This window comes from Sarcophilus harrisii, chromosome 5 (genome assembly GCF_902635505.1).
Source record: "Sarcophilus harrisii chromosome 5, mSarHar1.11, whole genome shotgun sequence".
NCBI lineage: Eukaryota > Metazoa > Chordata > Mammalia > Dasyuromorphia > Dasyuridae > Sarcophilus > Sarcophilus harrisii.
Window position 1 is genome coordinate 198,834,864 of NC_045430.1, and position 14,607 is coordinate 198,849,470.

The 14,607-nt window shown below is 39.9% G+C and overlaps 1 protein-coding gene across 1 annotated transcript; it reads right to left on the bottom strand.

Annotated features, from left to right (window-relative positions):
• Positions 1-219: 219 nt before the first annotated feature.
• On the bottom strand, positions 220-10,564 carry LOC100927952 (zinc finger protein 84). The gene is made up of 5 exons (XM_031940234.1): positions 10,540-10,564; positions 9,861-10,339; positions 6,926-7,052; positions 5,949-6,107; positions 220-3,306 (listed from the first exon to the last, which is right to left on the bottom strand). The coding sequence occupies exons 1-5, from the start codon at positions 10,562-10,564 to the stop codon at positions 1,043-1,045; spliced, it is 3,054 nt and encodes a 1,017-aa protein (XP_031796094.1). The 3' UTR covers positions 220-1,042.
• Positions 10,565-14,607: the final 4,043 nt, after the last annotated feature.

Sequence of the window (14,607 nt, forward strand, 5' to 3'; positions counted from 1 at the left end):
AAAATGCTTTGCTTCGGTATAAAACTCTGAGTCTTTAGCATTAGAGTTATTATTTTCTGTAGCTCTTAATTTGAACATATGTATCCTGTGGCTTTTGGACAATATCACTACTTCCAACAGGAGTTGTACACCTGAGGAGAGAGTGCAGGAGTAACAGAAAAATAGCTAGATATTATCTCTACTCTCCAGATTTCAGGGGAAGGATTCTATCCTTGCCAGTTTTTTTTTTTTTTTTTTTTTTTTTAATTTCCCATACGGGTTCCAGTTTCAAGGTGCTCTCGCTATTTGGTAAAGAAGCTTCTCAGTGGTACTGTGAAAGAAGCAGGAATTGGATTATGGGACCAAATGACTTTTTCCAGCAAAGAAGAGGAAGCATGATTACAATTATGAAGTTTCCAAGTTTACTATGTGGGCTATCATCTTTGCATTACAAAAGCCCTCAGTTCTGGATTTCCACCTTCTAGGCTAGTCTATTGGCTACTGTGGTTTCTCAGATAGCCAACAGTTGTGCCAAATTTAATTAAATTCAAGAAACACTCATTAAGTGCCTACTGTGTGCAAGGTACTGTGTTAGATGCTGGGGATACAAAGATTAAAAAAATAACAGTCCTTGCCTTCAAGTTGCTTACATTTTGGGAGAGAGAGGAGCAATTAAGAGGGGGAATTGAGATCCCATGCACAAAGATAAGTAGGATACGTGAAAGAGAGTATAACAGAGGCCATGGAGAGATTTAGACAAAGTGCTTTAGGAAATTTGAAGGAGGAAGAAAGAACATTTTATACTCTGGAAGCTCAAGGACATCCTTGATGTTGTCAATTCTGTCTTAGCTCCAGTGACCCTGTTATTGGTCCAAAGTGCTGCCAAGTTATGATCGTGGCGGCTAAGTCCACGTAGGGGATGCATTCAGACTGCTGAGAGCAGCCTTTGCCTCCCCTGCTTGCAGAAGGGTGTCTCACTATTAGCTAGGCACTGGCGGGCCAGATGGTTATTGAGGCACCTTTTTTGCTTTTTTGTTACTGGAAGCTTGTCACATTTAGAACACTAGGAGGGTTCATCTCCACTGTGAACTTGGATATGCTCATCAAGTTTAGATTGCTTAGAAAAACATTTGTCACATTCACTGCAGGAAAACACTCTTTCGCCCTTGTGCAAACGTTGATGGGCCTTCATTCCAGCCTTCCACCGGAAGCTCTTGTTGCACTCAGGGCACTGAAAGGGTTTTTCACTTGTGTGTACAAGCTGGTGGTTTGTCAGACTCCTCTTCTGACGGAAGCTCTTGTCACACTCAGGGCACTGGAAGGGCTTCTCCCCAGTATGCACTCGGATGTGCTCCGTGAGCCTAAACTGATCAGCAAAGTTCTTGCCACATTCACTACAGGAAAATGGTTTCTCCCTCTTATGTATTCGCTGGTGGGCCTTCAGATAGGCCTTCAAAGAGAAGCTCTTGTCACAGTCAGGGCACTGAAAGGGCCTCTCGCCCCTATGCAGACGCTGATGGGCCTTCATGCCAGCCTTCCAGCGGAAGCTTTTATTACATTCAGGGCACTGGAAGGGTCTCTCACCTGTGTGAACAAGCTGATGGTTGATGAGGCTCCTCTTCTGACGGAAGCTCTTGTCACACTCAGGGCACTGGAAGGGCTTCTCCCCAGTGTGCACTCGGATGTGTTCTGTGAGCCTAAACTGATTGGTGAAGTTCTTGCCACACTCACTACAGGAAAATGGCTTCTCTCCCTTATGTATTCGCTGGTGGGCCTTTACATAGGCCTTAGAAGAGAAGCTCTTGTTACAGTCAGGGCAATGGTAGGGTCTCTCCCCTGTGTGTACCAACTGGTGATTAATCAGGCTCCTCTTGTGGCAGAAGCTCTTATTACACTGAGGACACTGAAAGGGCTTCTCCTCAGTGTGTACCTTGGTGTGGCTGGTCAGCTTGGACTTATGAGTGAAGCCCTTGCCACAAACTCCGCAGGAGAACGGTCTGATGCCGCTGTGCAGGCGCTGGTGGGCCTTCATGTTGCCCTTGAGACGGAATCTCTTATCACATTTGGGACACTGAAAGGGTCTCTCACCTGTGTGCATGAGTTGATGGTTGAGCAGACTTTTCTTCTGGTGGAAGCTCTTATTGCACTCCGGGCACTTAAAGAGAAAGGCAATGTCTCCCATATGCATGAGCTGGTGATGAAGAAGGCTTGCCTTCTGTCGGAAGCTCTTGCCACATTCCGTGCACTGGAAGGGCTTCTCTCCACTATGCACCCTCATATGTCTGGTGAGTCTATACCGCTGGGTGAAGCCTTTGCCACATTCTCTACAGGAAAAAGGCCAGTCCCGACTGTGTAAGCGTCGATGGGCCTTCATGTGGGACTTTCGGCTAAAGCTCTTATCACACTCAGGGCACTGGAAAGGCTTTTCCCCACTATGTACCCGCATATGTTCAGTGAGTTTATATTGGTGAGTGAAGTCTTTTTCACACTGTGTGCAGGCAAACGGCCTCTCTGTGCTGTGTAAGCGCTGATGGGCCTTCATGTAGGATTTTCGACAGAAAGTCTTACCACACTCAGGACACTGAAAAGGCCTTTTCCCTGAATGGAGCTGCTGGTGTCTGAGGAGGTACTTCCTCTTAAAGAATCTCTTGCCACACACTGGGCAATGAAAAGGATTCTCACTTGTGTGTAATTTGATATGGGTGATAAACCTAGCTTTCCGAATGAAAACCTTGCCACATGTATTACAGGAAAATTGCCCGTTTCCACTGTGTAGGCTCTGGTGGGATTTTAAACCAGCCTCCCATCGAAAGCTCCTATCACATTCGGAACACTGGAATAGCTTTTTCCCTACAGGTATGAACTGGCGATAATGCCGATTCATATTGTAGCTAAAGTTCTTCTCACATTCATTAGACTGGAAGCACTTCTTCCCATAATGCAAATGTAAGCCAGACTGTTTTCTCACTTTTTCTTTGCATTTTGAACATGTGCACGGATTGTTCTTTGTGTGGTTGCTATGGTGTTTTACTTGAAGTCCTTTTGCCTGGACATTTTTCCCTAAGACAGGATAGGAGCAAATTTTTTGTCCTGAGGAGGATTCCTGGTGATTGGGTGAGCTGAAGGTTTTGTGGCTCTCACTTCTGTCACTCTGGGTAGAGTCCTCTAATTTTGGAATTGGAGTCTGCATGTCTTGGAGGCATAGATATTCCACAGTGCCTTTTTGATTTGATTTGGAAGAAATCTCTTTCCTTTTCTCAGAGCACTGATTTTGAGAACCATCTAAATCACCTCCTTCCTTTTTTGTTCGTATAACTCCATGGTTCCCTATTAAAAAGAAAAGATCCCATCAGTACTTCTGTCTTAAAGTGAAGTAAAGATATTTCTGCATTTTATATATGAGCTTGAGAAAGTTTATTCTGAACCATCCTACTAATTCAGTTTTTAGCTCTTCTTAGGTCTCTCTCTTACAGAACCTCTTCCTATCTCTCTCTTTACTTTACCCCCAAATCCCTGATTACTAATCAAATATATAATCAGACTTCTAGGACTGCTAGGATTTAAATGTGAAAAGCATATTCAGAGATAATACTGAAAAAAATAAGGACTTAAGGTTTCTATGTGTCCAGTATCATAAATCAAACTCTATTAGCCAAACAGATTAATCCAGAGAACATAAGAAAAAATAGAATTTTGACAGTATACATTTTTTGTTACATTTAAGCTTGTGGCAAAAACTGCAAAGTGCACTTTTCTTTTCACTTTAAAAATGCATTTTATTATTATTTCCAGTCTACTAAAGATATTGAATATGAGCGACGAGTTCTTAGAAGCATGGGCATATGGATCCTAACCTTTGGCCAGGTCCTATAGAAAGGTAAAGAGTTTGGGGAACTATATATACTATTTTTACCACTGCTCAAGAAAGATTTCCTGAAAAATTTGGCTTCCAAGAAGGGTAAACAGCAGCTTATCTAAAAATCAAAAGTGTTAACTGAAGATTTTTACTCTCTTTGCCAAGGAGGCCTGTGTTGGGCAGATGGTCATATGGATAAGGAAAGTGCTCTACAGCTAAAAATTGTGAGATAAGAAACAATGGCAACTGTTGAAATGGGAACTGGAGTGCCATATTTTAAATCAAAACTGAGAAGAGGGACAGGAGCAAAAAATAATACTGGTTATGTGGTTGCAAAATGAACCAATCACTTAAATCTGTGTGACTGTGGACAAATCATTTAACATCTCTGAATTTTTCTTCACATGAAAATCAAGAATAAGTAAATAAACAAATTACAAGTCCTTATATTTGTTGAACTAAATCAAATGCTATAATGCATATAAAACTGTTTTGTAACTACTGTTACAAAGTATAGATATTATTATTGTTATTATTAATTTACATAATTCTTTACAATGCTGTAATAATTCCATCATTTCCTGTTCCTTTCCTGTTTCACCAGAATAAAGCGTCCTGTCCACTGCTTAATCTAGGTGAAATTATCAGTTGCTTTGTCTTCCCAAGAAAAAGAAATATAACAGGGCTCAAACTTTGTTGGGTTTTTTGTGATTATTACAGTCTTAGCTATAACTTTGGTCTATTTTGCTTTTAAGTACACAATTTACTTGCTTACTAATAGAGCTGATTAGGTCCCTATAGAACTCAGTTATGGAGTTATGAGAGCAAAATATTAGTAATCTAAAGTAATGGCATCAAACTCAAATAGAACACATCTAGCCATTCTGCAGAGTGATTTGGAACTATGCTCAAAAAGTTATCAAACTGTGCATACCCTTTGATCCAGCAATGTTACTACTGGTTACTACTGGGCTTATATCCCAAAGATATCCCAAAGAGATCTTAAAGAAGGGAAAGGGACCTGTATGTGCAACAATGTTTGTGGCAGCCTTTTTTGTAGTGGCCAGAAACTGGAAACTGAGTGGATGCTCCTCAGTTGGAGAATGGCTGAATAAATTGTGGTATATGAATGTTATGGAATATTATTGTTCTGTAAGAAATGACCAGCAGGACGATTTCAGAAAGGCCTGGAGAGACTTATATGAACTTTTGTTAAGTGAAATGAGCAGGACCAGGAGATCATTATATACTTCAACAACAATACTATATGATGATCAATTCTGATGATATGGCTCTCTTCAACAATGAGATGAAACAAATCAGTTCCAATAGAACAGTAATGAATTGAACCAGCTATACCCAGCGAAAGAACTCGGAGAAATGAGTGTGAACCACCATGTAGAATTCCCAATCCCTCTATTTTTGTCCACCTGGCTTTTTGATTTCCTTCACAGGTTAATTGTATATTATTTCAAAGTCCAATTCTTCTTGTGCAGCGAAATGACTATGGATATGTATGTATATACTGTATTTAACATATACTTTAACATATTTAACATGAATCGATCTACCTGCCATCTGGGGGAGGGAGTGGGGGGAAGGAAAGGAAAAGTTGGAACAAAAGGTTTTGCAACTGTCAATGCTGAAAAATTACCCATGCATATATCTTGTGAATAAAAAGCTATAATAAAAAAAAATATTTCCCAATTACATTTTAATCTGATTCAGACTGCACTCAATGTACACTCAATGGGCTACATGTGTGACACCTCTGGAGAAGCATCCTAGTCAATGGTCCACTGGGAAGGAAAAGTCAATATAATACAGCACTCATTAGCCATTCTATTCATGATGCCACATATATGCCTCTAAAATAACATTTTTAATTTTTAGAGTTAAGAATTCCAGTTCCCTAAACATAACAAAAAAACCAGAGGAATATTCACCTTATTCATTGTAATAGAGATAACAATTCTCAGAATAATGGGAAACTTTAGTTCAAGGCCTATGGAACTCCTGAGCTTTAGCTCTATAATACTCAAATGTCTCAAAATTCTCAAAACTGTGTCCCACAAAAAGTACAATTTCATGATATTGATTTGTTCTCACTTACCCCTAAACAGATGCTTTTCAGTGACCTTCAAGTTGAAATGCTCATAAGCACTCAGGCTGACTCCTATTTCTGTTTGTTCCAAATTTCCCCAATTCCCGACAAATAATACTTCTCCTAATTCAATCCGAAATATCAAATCTGGTTTGGGAATGGTATAATCTGTCAAGAAAAGTCATGTATAAACAGTTTATTTTCTCTAGGTGTTTGGTCAAAGTATGCATTGATTATTACTCTTCAATATGAGTTCATCATACCAGTCAAGTTAATCTCTTTCTTGTGTTTGTGAGTGTGTGTGTGTGTGTGTGTGTTTTCCCATAGATCACAGTTAACCCCTTCTCTGGTTTTTCTGAATGCTTTCATCTCAAATGCCTTTCTTCATTCTCACTGACAAGAATATCCTAACTCTTCACTAGGTTTCCCATAACCATTCCAATAAACATTAATCTCTCTTATCAGAATTCTTATAGTATATACCACCAAACTGGATTCTTTATTATGCGGTTCTGGCATTTTATTTTCCAATATAGATTTTCTTATTTATTTTATTGGTCTGAGTCTTAAGCTTTCAATAATCACAGATTTCTAGAAGATAAAGCACTGTCTTATGCTTCCCTAGCAGACAGGTCAAAGGGCTAACCAATGAGCCTTCTGCTGAATAGCTACCATCCAATTTCATTGTTGTTATCATTCAGAAGTTTCTTGGTCATGTCCAACTGTGATGCTATTTGGGTTTTCTTAAGAAACATATTGGAGCAAAAGTTCAATTCTTTCTGCAGTTCATTTTCCAGATAAGGAACTGAGGCAAATAGATGAAGTAATTTGCATAGGGTCATATAGCTAGTACATGTCTAATGTTAGATTTGAGTTCAGGAAGATAAGTTTTTCTGATTCCAGGTTCAGTATTCAGTTCACTGTGTCACCTAGCTGCCCTCCAATTCAATAGTTAACTTAAATTTTTTTTTGTAAATACAACCTACCTAAGGAAACCAGGGTTGAATAATTGGCCCTCATCACGTGCTTGTAAAGGTCTTTCTGCCAATCATCAAGAATATCCCACTCTTGCTGTGAGAAATATATGGCCACATCATCAAACTTCACTGGGACCTGGAATCATAAGCATCATATAGACATTTAGTTTTATCAGTGCCACTGCTGTTCTTACAGACTTTGCAATTGTTTGTTCCAAAGAGAAGATTATAAATTTATTCCAATAATGCTAATTAATTTGAAGACTATAGAAGGAAGATTCATGAAAAGTGAATTAAAGAGAATCAGGAAAACAACATAAACAAGGGCAACAATGGAAAGAACAAGAAAATAAAAACAAATTTGTCTTTTTTTTTAAATTGTACTAACCAAGCTTGGCACTAAACAAAAATATAAAAATACACTTCTTTTCTCTCTTTAGAGAGACTATGGCTGTGGATTATTGCATAGAAAGTAGGTTTTTTTTTTATTTTTTTTTCCTTTTTTTTTTTTGCTGAGGCAATTGGGGTTAAGTGACTTGGCCAGGGTCATACAGTTAGGAAGTGTTAAGTGTCTGAGGCCAGATTTGAACTCAGGTCCTCCTGACTTCAGGGCTGGTGCTCTATCCACTGCACTAACTAGCCACCCCTGTTTGATTAGTTTTTAACTGCTTTTTTTCTTCTTTATTATAAGAGATGATTCTCTTTGTAGGAGACAAGGGAGATAATATTTGGAAATAAAAGTGATATAAAAACAAAAGGTCCATAAAATATCTACCATGACTACATTAATATAACAACACTAAAAACAGTCATTGCAATGACCAATCTTGGTCTGACTGGAGAAAAAGTGCTAAAGTACCATTTATGAAGTACCATAAAGGATCACAGGCCTATGCCATCAGATGGGGTCCGCTAGTTTTGCTTCACAGATTTTCTTTATTACAAAATAAGAATTTCCTGTTGGTGGTCAAAGGAAGGACATAGGATACTAGATGTGGTATAAAAAAAACAAAAGGCACAAATAAAGTTTAAAATAGAATAAACAAAATAATGAACAAAATAAACTAAAAACAATGTAAATGCCTAATGCCTAATGGTTAAATAGGCTGTCATACATACATTCAGGCAATAGCAAAAGCAATATAACTATTGAAAAAAGAGAAATGTGGAAAGGATTTTATAAAGTAATACAAAACCGGGTAGGCAAGAGAAAAAGGATATGGAACATTTTATTTACACTGATTGTGGGAAGGTATCAAACTTCTAATTTTTTTGATGTAGGGAATTCCTCATGAGAAATTTCCACTATGCAAATGGGTATTTTCCTTGCAATGTATGATCCAGGATTTAGCATAGTCCCTGGCACACAGTGGGTGGTTAATAAATGTTGATCGGAGAGTTAAACTGAACATTGACAGGTTAAGTGACTTGCCTGCATTCATCCTTTAACTCTATCTGCCATACCACAATGCTTCCTATATATTCCCTCATAACTATGTAAAAAAATACACAACACACTTGCATATAAACAAAGATGAAAACAATGTTACTAATGGTGTGCCACTGGTTTCTATATATGTTTATTTTTGTCAAAAAGAAACTCATCTCTGCCCTGCCTACCCCGTGGCTTGGATGCCATCAGTCTTCCCTCAATCTTACTATTTTAATGGCCAAACTTCTTCACTTATGTTTCTTTGGGAATGTGCTTTATATCACTTCTGTTTAATTCTTTGTTTTGTAATTTATCACAGCCTGTTCCTGCTCCCCTGTACCTTTCCCCTGACTTTTTGGGGTGATCCTCAACTTCAATTCTTTGGAAACTACAGGTTTCCATGACTTGTAATCAGATAGCACCAAAGATCACTAGTGTTTAAATTGGATTTTTTTTTAGGTAAATGCTTTGAGTAATCAAAAGAACTTTGTAATTTCCAAAGAGCCATCCAGCTTGCCCCTTTCTTGCTTAATTCTAAGCCCAGACATACATATAGAGAATGCTACCTAAATTATGAGACTCGGTCACTCTATTAGTTGTTCTCAATTAAGCTGTGTTACAGCAATCATTATTATCCCCACTTTACAGGTGAGGAAACTGGCAAACAGGTTAAGTGACTTGCCCAGTGTCTGAGGCTGGTTTTGAAAACAATCTAGTATTATCATATTTTACAAACGAGGACCGGGTCGAGTCACTCCGTTTCCTCTTTCCTTCTCCCAAATGAGTGTTGATTTGGGGTGGAGAGGGTTATCTATCTCCATCTATATGGATATGCAAAAACATACATACATGTATATGAGAGAGAAGGGGACAGTGCTGGGTGATGGATGAGCTCTATAAACTGTCAACAATGTATCACGGCTAGAAAACAGGCCTTCCTCAGGTTCCGGGGCAGTGATACTTAAATAAGGATAAAGTGCTTGTAAAACAGAAATAAACAGCCCTTTAATTACTTTCAAGACAGCAATCACCCTCTCAACACCCCCACCCCCAAGTCTTGTATGCAAGAGAAGCATCCCCGATCCTTCCCCTCCGCTCCCACGGCTCCAACTTTGCACCGCACCAAGTGGCCCCGCACCATTCCGGCCAAGCTGGCCCGAACCCGACCTCCCTCCACAACGCGCTCCCCGTCCTCCGGGGAAGCTTCCGGGCTGAGCCAGGGCAGGTGGGAACCAGCGCTCCCGAGTCTCCGCCCCCGCTCCGGGCAGGACGCGCCTCTCCGGGCGCCCCAGACACCTCCCCAGGGATGGTGGCCCCCGGCATTCGGTGCTCCCTGGCTCGGTCGGCCGGCGGCTGACTCCGTCATAGGAGCCCCGGTTCTTAAGGTGAGGGCGAGAAGGAGCAAACCCGCCGGAAAGCGGTCCTAGGGGTCGGAGCCTGGAGACTGGGGAACTCGGGGATCCCCTGGGCTGCGGCACGCCCGCCCCGCGCCCCCGCGCGGGCAAGTCTCACCGAAGTCGGCGCCGCCGCGGCCATGGCCCTCCGTGTGGAGCCGGGGCCCCGGCGAGGCTGAGACTCGGACGGCTCCGGGGAGTCCGATTCTGGCCCGTCCCCCCCTCCGCCTTCGGCCCGGCCCGGGACGTCCGGCAGGAGAAGGGGCCGACAACGGGGAGGGCGCCGAGCCCGTCCCCGGGCCGCTCTGAGCCCGCGGAGGGCGGGCCCCGAGCCGGGCTGCCCCTGGTGCCTGAGCACCAGGGCTCCGGCCCCGGCTGATCCCCCCTTGCCACCGGCAGCTGTAGCCGGGTACACGCGGTGCATCCCGGGAGTCCAGTTCAGCACCAGCCTGAGACGCCGGGGCTCCTGTGACACAGCGCCGCCTCGGGTGCGGAGGAATAGAGGCGTGTCGCACGAGTTCCTCACCCCCAGGGATCCAACCTCAGTCTCTTCGCTTCGGCTACCCTCGGGGCAGCTCTCAAAGCTTCTGACGTCACCTGACGGGCCCTATAGGGGGTCTCTGATGGTTCCAGGGAACTTCCAGCTGCACCAGATTACATTTTTAGTTTTTCAATGAACAAAAATATGTTTTCTCTCGGTCCCAACCCATCCTCTGCACTTGGAAAAAAAGAGGAAAAAAACAAAAACAAAAACACTCCACTCTTGTGAAGACTATGTAGTCAAGCGAAACAAATACCAAACATTGGCCGTGTCCCAGACATGCTGCACATTGAATGCGTTGTGGTTAAGGTGTCTAAATTCACTAAACAACCCCTCTTAACTTGGATGTCTTTCCTCTACATTTTCCCCTTTTATCCTGTATGTAGCCTGTTTTGTATCTATTTGCATGTTGTTCCCCATCCCCCATTAGATTGTAAGCTCCTTGAGAACAGGAACTGTTTTTTGTGTTTTTTTTTTTTGTATCCCCAATACTTAGCACTGTGTCTAGAACATCCTAGGTGCCCAATAAATGTTGATTGAATTGAACCGAACCATTTATTATTTTTAAATTTTATTAAAATTTTTTATTTACAAAACATATGCATGGGTAATTTTTCAACATTGATCCTTGCAAAACTTTGTTCCAAATTTTTCTCTCCTTCCCCCCATTCCCTCGCCAAATGGCAGGTAGTCCAATATATATTAAGGATGTTAAAATATATTAGGGCAGCTAGGTAGTGCAGTGGATAGAGCACCAGCCCTGAAGTTAGGAGGACTTGAGTTCAAGTGTGACCTCAGATACTTAACATTTCCTAGTTGTGTGACCCTGGGCAAGTCACTTAACCCCAATTGCCTCAGAAAAAAAATAAAAATAAAATATGTTAAATCCAATATGTTTACATATTTATACAGTTATCTTGCTATACAAGAAAAAATTGGATCAAGAAGGGAAAAAAAACCTGAGAAAGAAAACAAAACCCAGAATGCTATGTTGTGTTCCAACCTCTGTTCCCACAGTCCACCTCTCTGGGTACAGATGTCTCTCTTCACTGAACAATTGGAACTGGTTTGAATTATCTCATTGTTGAAGAGAGCCACATCCATCCAGAATTGATCATTGTATATTCTTTTTGTTGAAGTGTATAATGATCTCCTAGTTCTGCTCATTTCACTCATCAGTTTCAGCATCAGTTCATGTAAATCTCAACAGACCTCTCTGAAATCATCCTGCTGGTCATTTCTTACAGAACAATAATATTCCATAATATTCATATACCACAATTTATTCAACCATTATCCAACTGAGGGGCATCCACTCAATTTCCAGTTTCTAGCCACTACAAAAAAAAAGGGCTGCCACAAACATTTTTGCACATGTGGGGGCCTTTCCCTCCTTTAAGATCTTTTTGGGATATAAGCCCAGTAGTAACACTGTTGGACGAAAGGGTATGCAATTTGATAACTTTTTGAACATAGTTCCAAATTGCTCTCCAGAATGGATGGATCTGTGCATGGAACCATTTATTAACAAAAAGGAAAATTGAAAAATGTCAAAGAGTAAGAGTGGTCCCATGGAAGAAATTATAAGAGGACCCCCAAGAGTTTACAGAGCTTTGGGAAGAGGCCTCTAAGGAAATGAAACACTAAATATTTTGTTTGTTATATTTTTATTTAGTACATTGGTCTGTTTTATTTCCTTTTTCTCTTTTTAAAAAAATCTTTAAAAAATATGGAATGTCTTTCTAGGAGAAGGGAGGATACAGGGAGAAATGTATGTGACATAAAAACAAAACATATCAGTAAAAGTTTATTTTTAAAAACATTTATTGTAACCTGTGTGCGACTTAATATAAATTCATCTGTAGAACATGAAGAAAAAAGATTTGGGAGTGTAATTTAAAAAAAGAAAAACACTACTTGAATCAATGAGTCCATAAGGAATCTTCTATGATCAATGGTAAAACAAATAAATAGCGCCATCAAAAATCCTAGGATTATATAAAGAGTTTTTCTCTTGGTGGCATGGTGGTCAATGTTGATACAAATTACATTTTTTTGTTATCTAATTCTAGTGATATCAAAAATTGGGTACTCATGATGGGAGTTATTGCGGTTCAGAGGTTTTTAGATGAAAACTCCAGGGATTGAGCCCCCTCCCCTGCCAACTATTCATGCAGGGAATTATAAGTACAAGGTCTATAAACAGAGAAATCCAAGAAAAAGAAAAATGAAAAATTTGTTTAAATTTTAAATTGTGGGAATATGGAAAAAACTGTTAAAGGACCACTCCTTTCATCCTTCACTCTTTTATTTCTGCAGTTATGGCTTTGGGAGGGGAAGGGAAATCTAGTGTATCTCTTTCTAGCTTTCTTTGGCTTGGTAAATACTTGTGTTTTAGATAGATGGATAAACAAACTAGGATTGCTGGAGAAAAGAGTTAAGAAGTGCATATGTGTGGGACAGTGACTCTTACCCAAATTAAAATCAGCGACTCTTAAGGTAAAAAGCAAAAAAGAATTTATTGTGATTTCACAAGAAAGGGCAACTCCCAATAGACAAGGTGTCAGTAAAGAAGTGCAAAACACAAGCTGCAAATACAGGATTATATAGATTATTTAACCAGAAACCCCCACTACTCCCCCTTCTGACCTTTTCTTCCATTGGTTGTCAAGTTCTAATTTACCCAGAGACTAAATATCAACCCCAGAACACATTTTACTTATTAGGTATTTAAATACTAATGAAAAGGTGTGGGGGGGGGGGGAGAGAAAGGGGAGAAATATTTATCTAAAATAATCGAACACCTGCAGCTTTTAACTATAGCTCAATTTGTGACCACAAAGTCTCAAGTCACAATAGGGTGGTCAAGGCCACATTCTTATGAGAGGTCTTCACTCAATTTATCCCATTCACTTAGGTGTTTTGTTTTTTTTCCCCAAAGACCAGAAGAACTTGGTGGAGTGGGTCAGGGAGGAAAGGCCGTGTGGATTATCCAATGGGATGCTGTTACACATTTAACAACTGTTTATGTACGTACAACACACTTTTCAGTTTAATCTGCATTATTAACATTTTCTCCATCATGTTCTTAAATTTAGACAATCAACAATACAATAAATCAAGTCCTGCCAACTTCTGAAATGGAAATGCTCATATTGAATATTTAACAATGGGCAAACTTGCCAGTCCATACAATCCTCTCCAGTTCTATGCCATTTCCCTAGATCCATGGCTCCATTATTCTTGCACAGGACCTTGGTATCCTGAATCTCACTGAATTTGCATTAAGATAGTTGTTGAGAGACTTTAGCTTTGTAGTAGGTAGGCATATGAGATTAATGGAAATGACCACTCATTTCTAATTTTCTACACTTCACTGAAAAATCACGTACCCCATCATCTTAGAAATGAAAGCAATACTCATATTTATATGTCTTTATTTTAATTCAGCACAACATCAAGGACACACATCCATAGTGGCTGGTCCTTCATTAAGGTGAAATATGACACAAGGCACAGAACATCTGTGAGACAGCATACACGACAGCTACATCTTTGTGCTTTTGTACTTTGGGGGGGGGGGTTAGCTTTTTAGAGTGCTAGTGCTGGCTTTCTTTTTCCCAGTTTGAGTTTGCCAATATTTTAACTGATAAAGTTTAAGTGCAATTTTTTCTTGGTTTCTGAGTCTTTGGATATTACTATGTGGGAAGGGAGTAGGAATTGGTGGAGAGATTTGGTCTGGCTTCTGCTTAGCCTAGCAAATATATCACTCACAACATACATGTGAAGATAGCTATTTAACATGGCCTTGTCAATTCAGTTGCTGATTGTCTCATACACATAACTGTGGGGAAGGATAGACAAGACACTTGAGGTTTCTTAAAAAGTTCAGGAATGCAGTAGGTAGGCAAAAGTTTATAAATATATAATATATTTAAATATTAATATGCCTATCTGTGTCTATAAGTGCAAATATATATGTTATTAAACATTTAATAAGCCAAACTGTTGCAATAGAAATATATGTATATATATAAATACAAACATCACTATCTAGATACAAAGTCTCCTATATAGGGATGAGTACTTGCAGCTATATTATATCTCTCAATTCTGTTATCAAAATTCAAAACTGCTTAATAGAATTTATTTTCTCCCCAGTTCAGACTTGCAAAAAAAAGTGAACTTTGTATTAGTCTTTGTATAACCTGAGATCAAAACTTACAATTACTCATCTTCCTCTTGATGTATAAAAGACTGAGGTTATTGTATCATCATCTATTTGACATTTCAAATTGAATGTTTCACAGACATATAAATAGAA

Bases quoted from the DNA above. Each gene is read 5' to 3' on its own strand.
- LOC100927952 (XM_031940234.1), bottom strand. From the start codon at position 10,564: ATGTCTGGGACACGGCCAATGTTTG. The intron at 7,053-9,860 runs GTGAGACTTGCC...TTATGATTCCAG, and splicing joins CCGCGGCGGCGCCGACTTCG to GTCCCAGTGAAGTTTGATGA. The intron at 6,108-6,925 runs GTAGGTTGTATT...TTTTCTTGACAG, and splicing joins TTCAACCCTGGTTTCCTTAG to ATTATACCATTCCCAAACCA.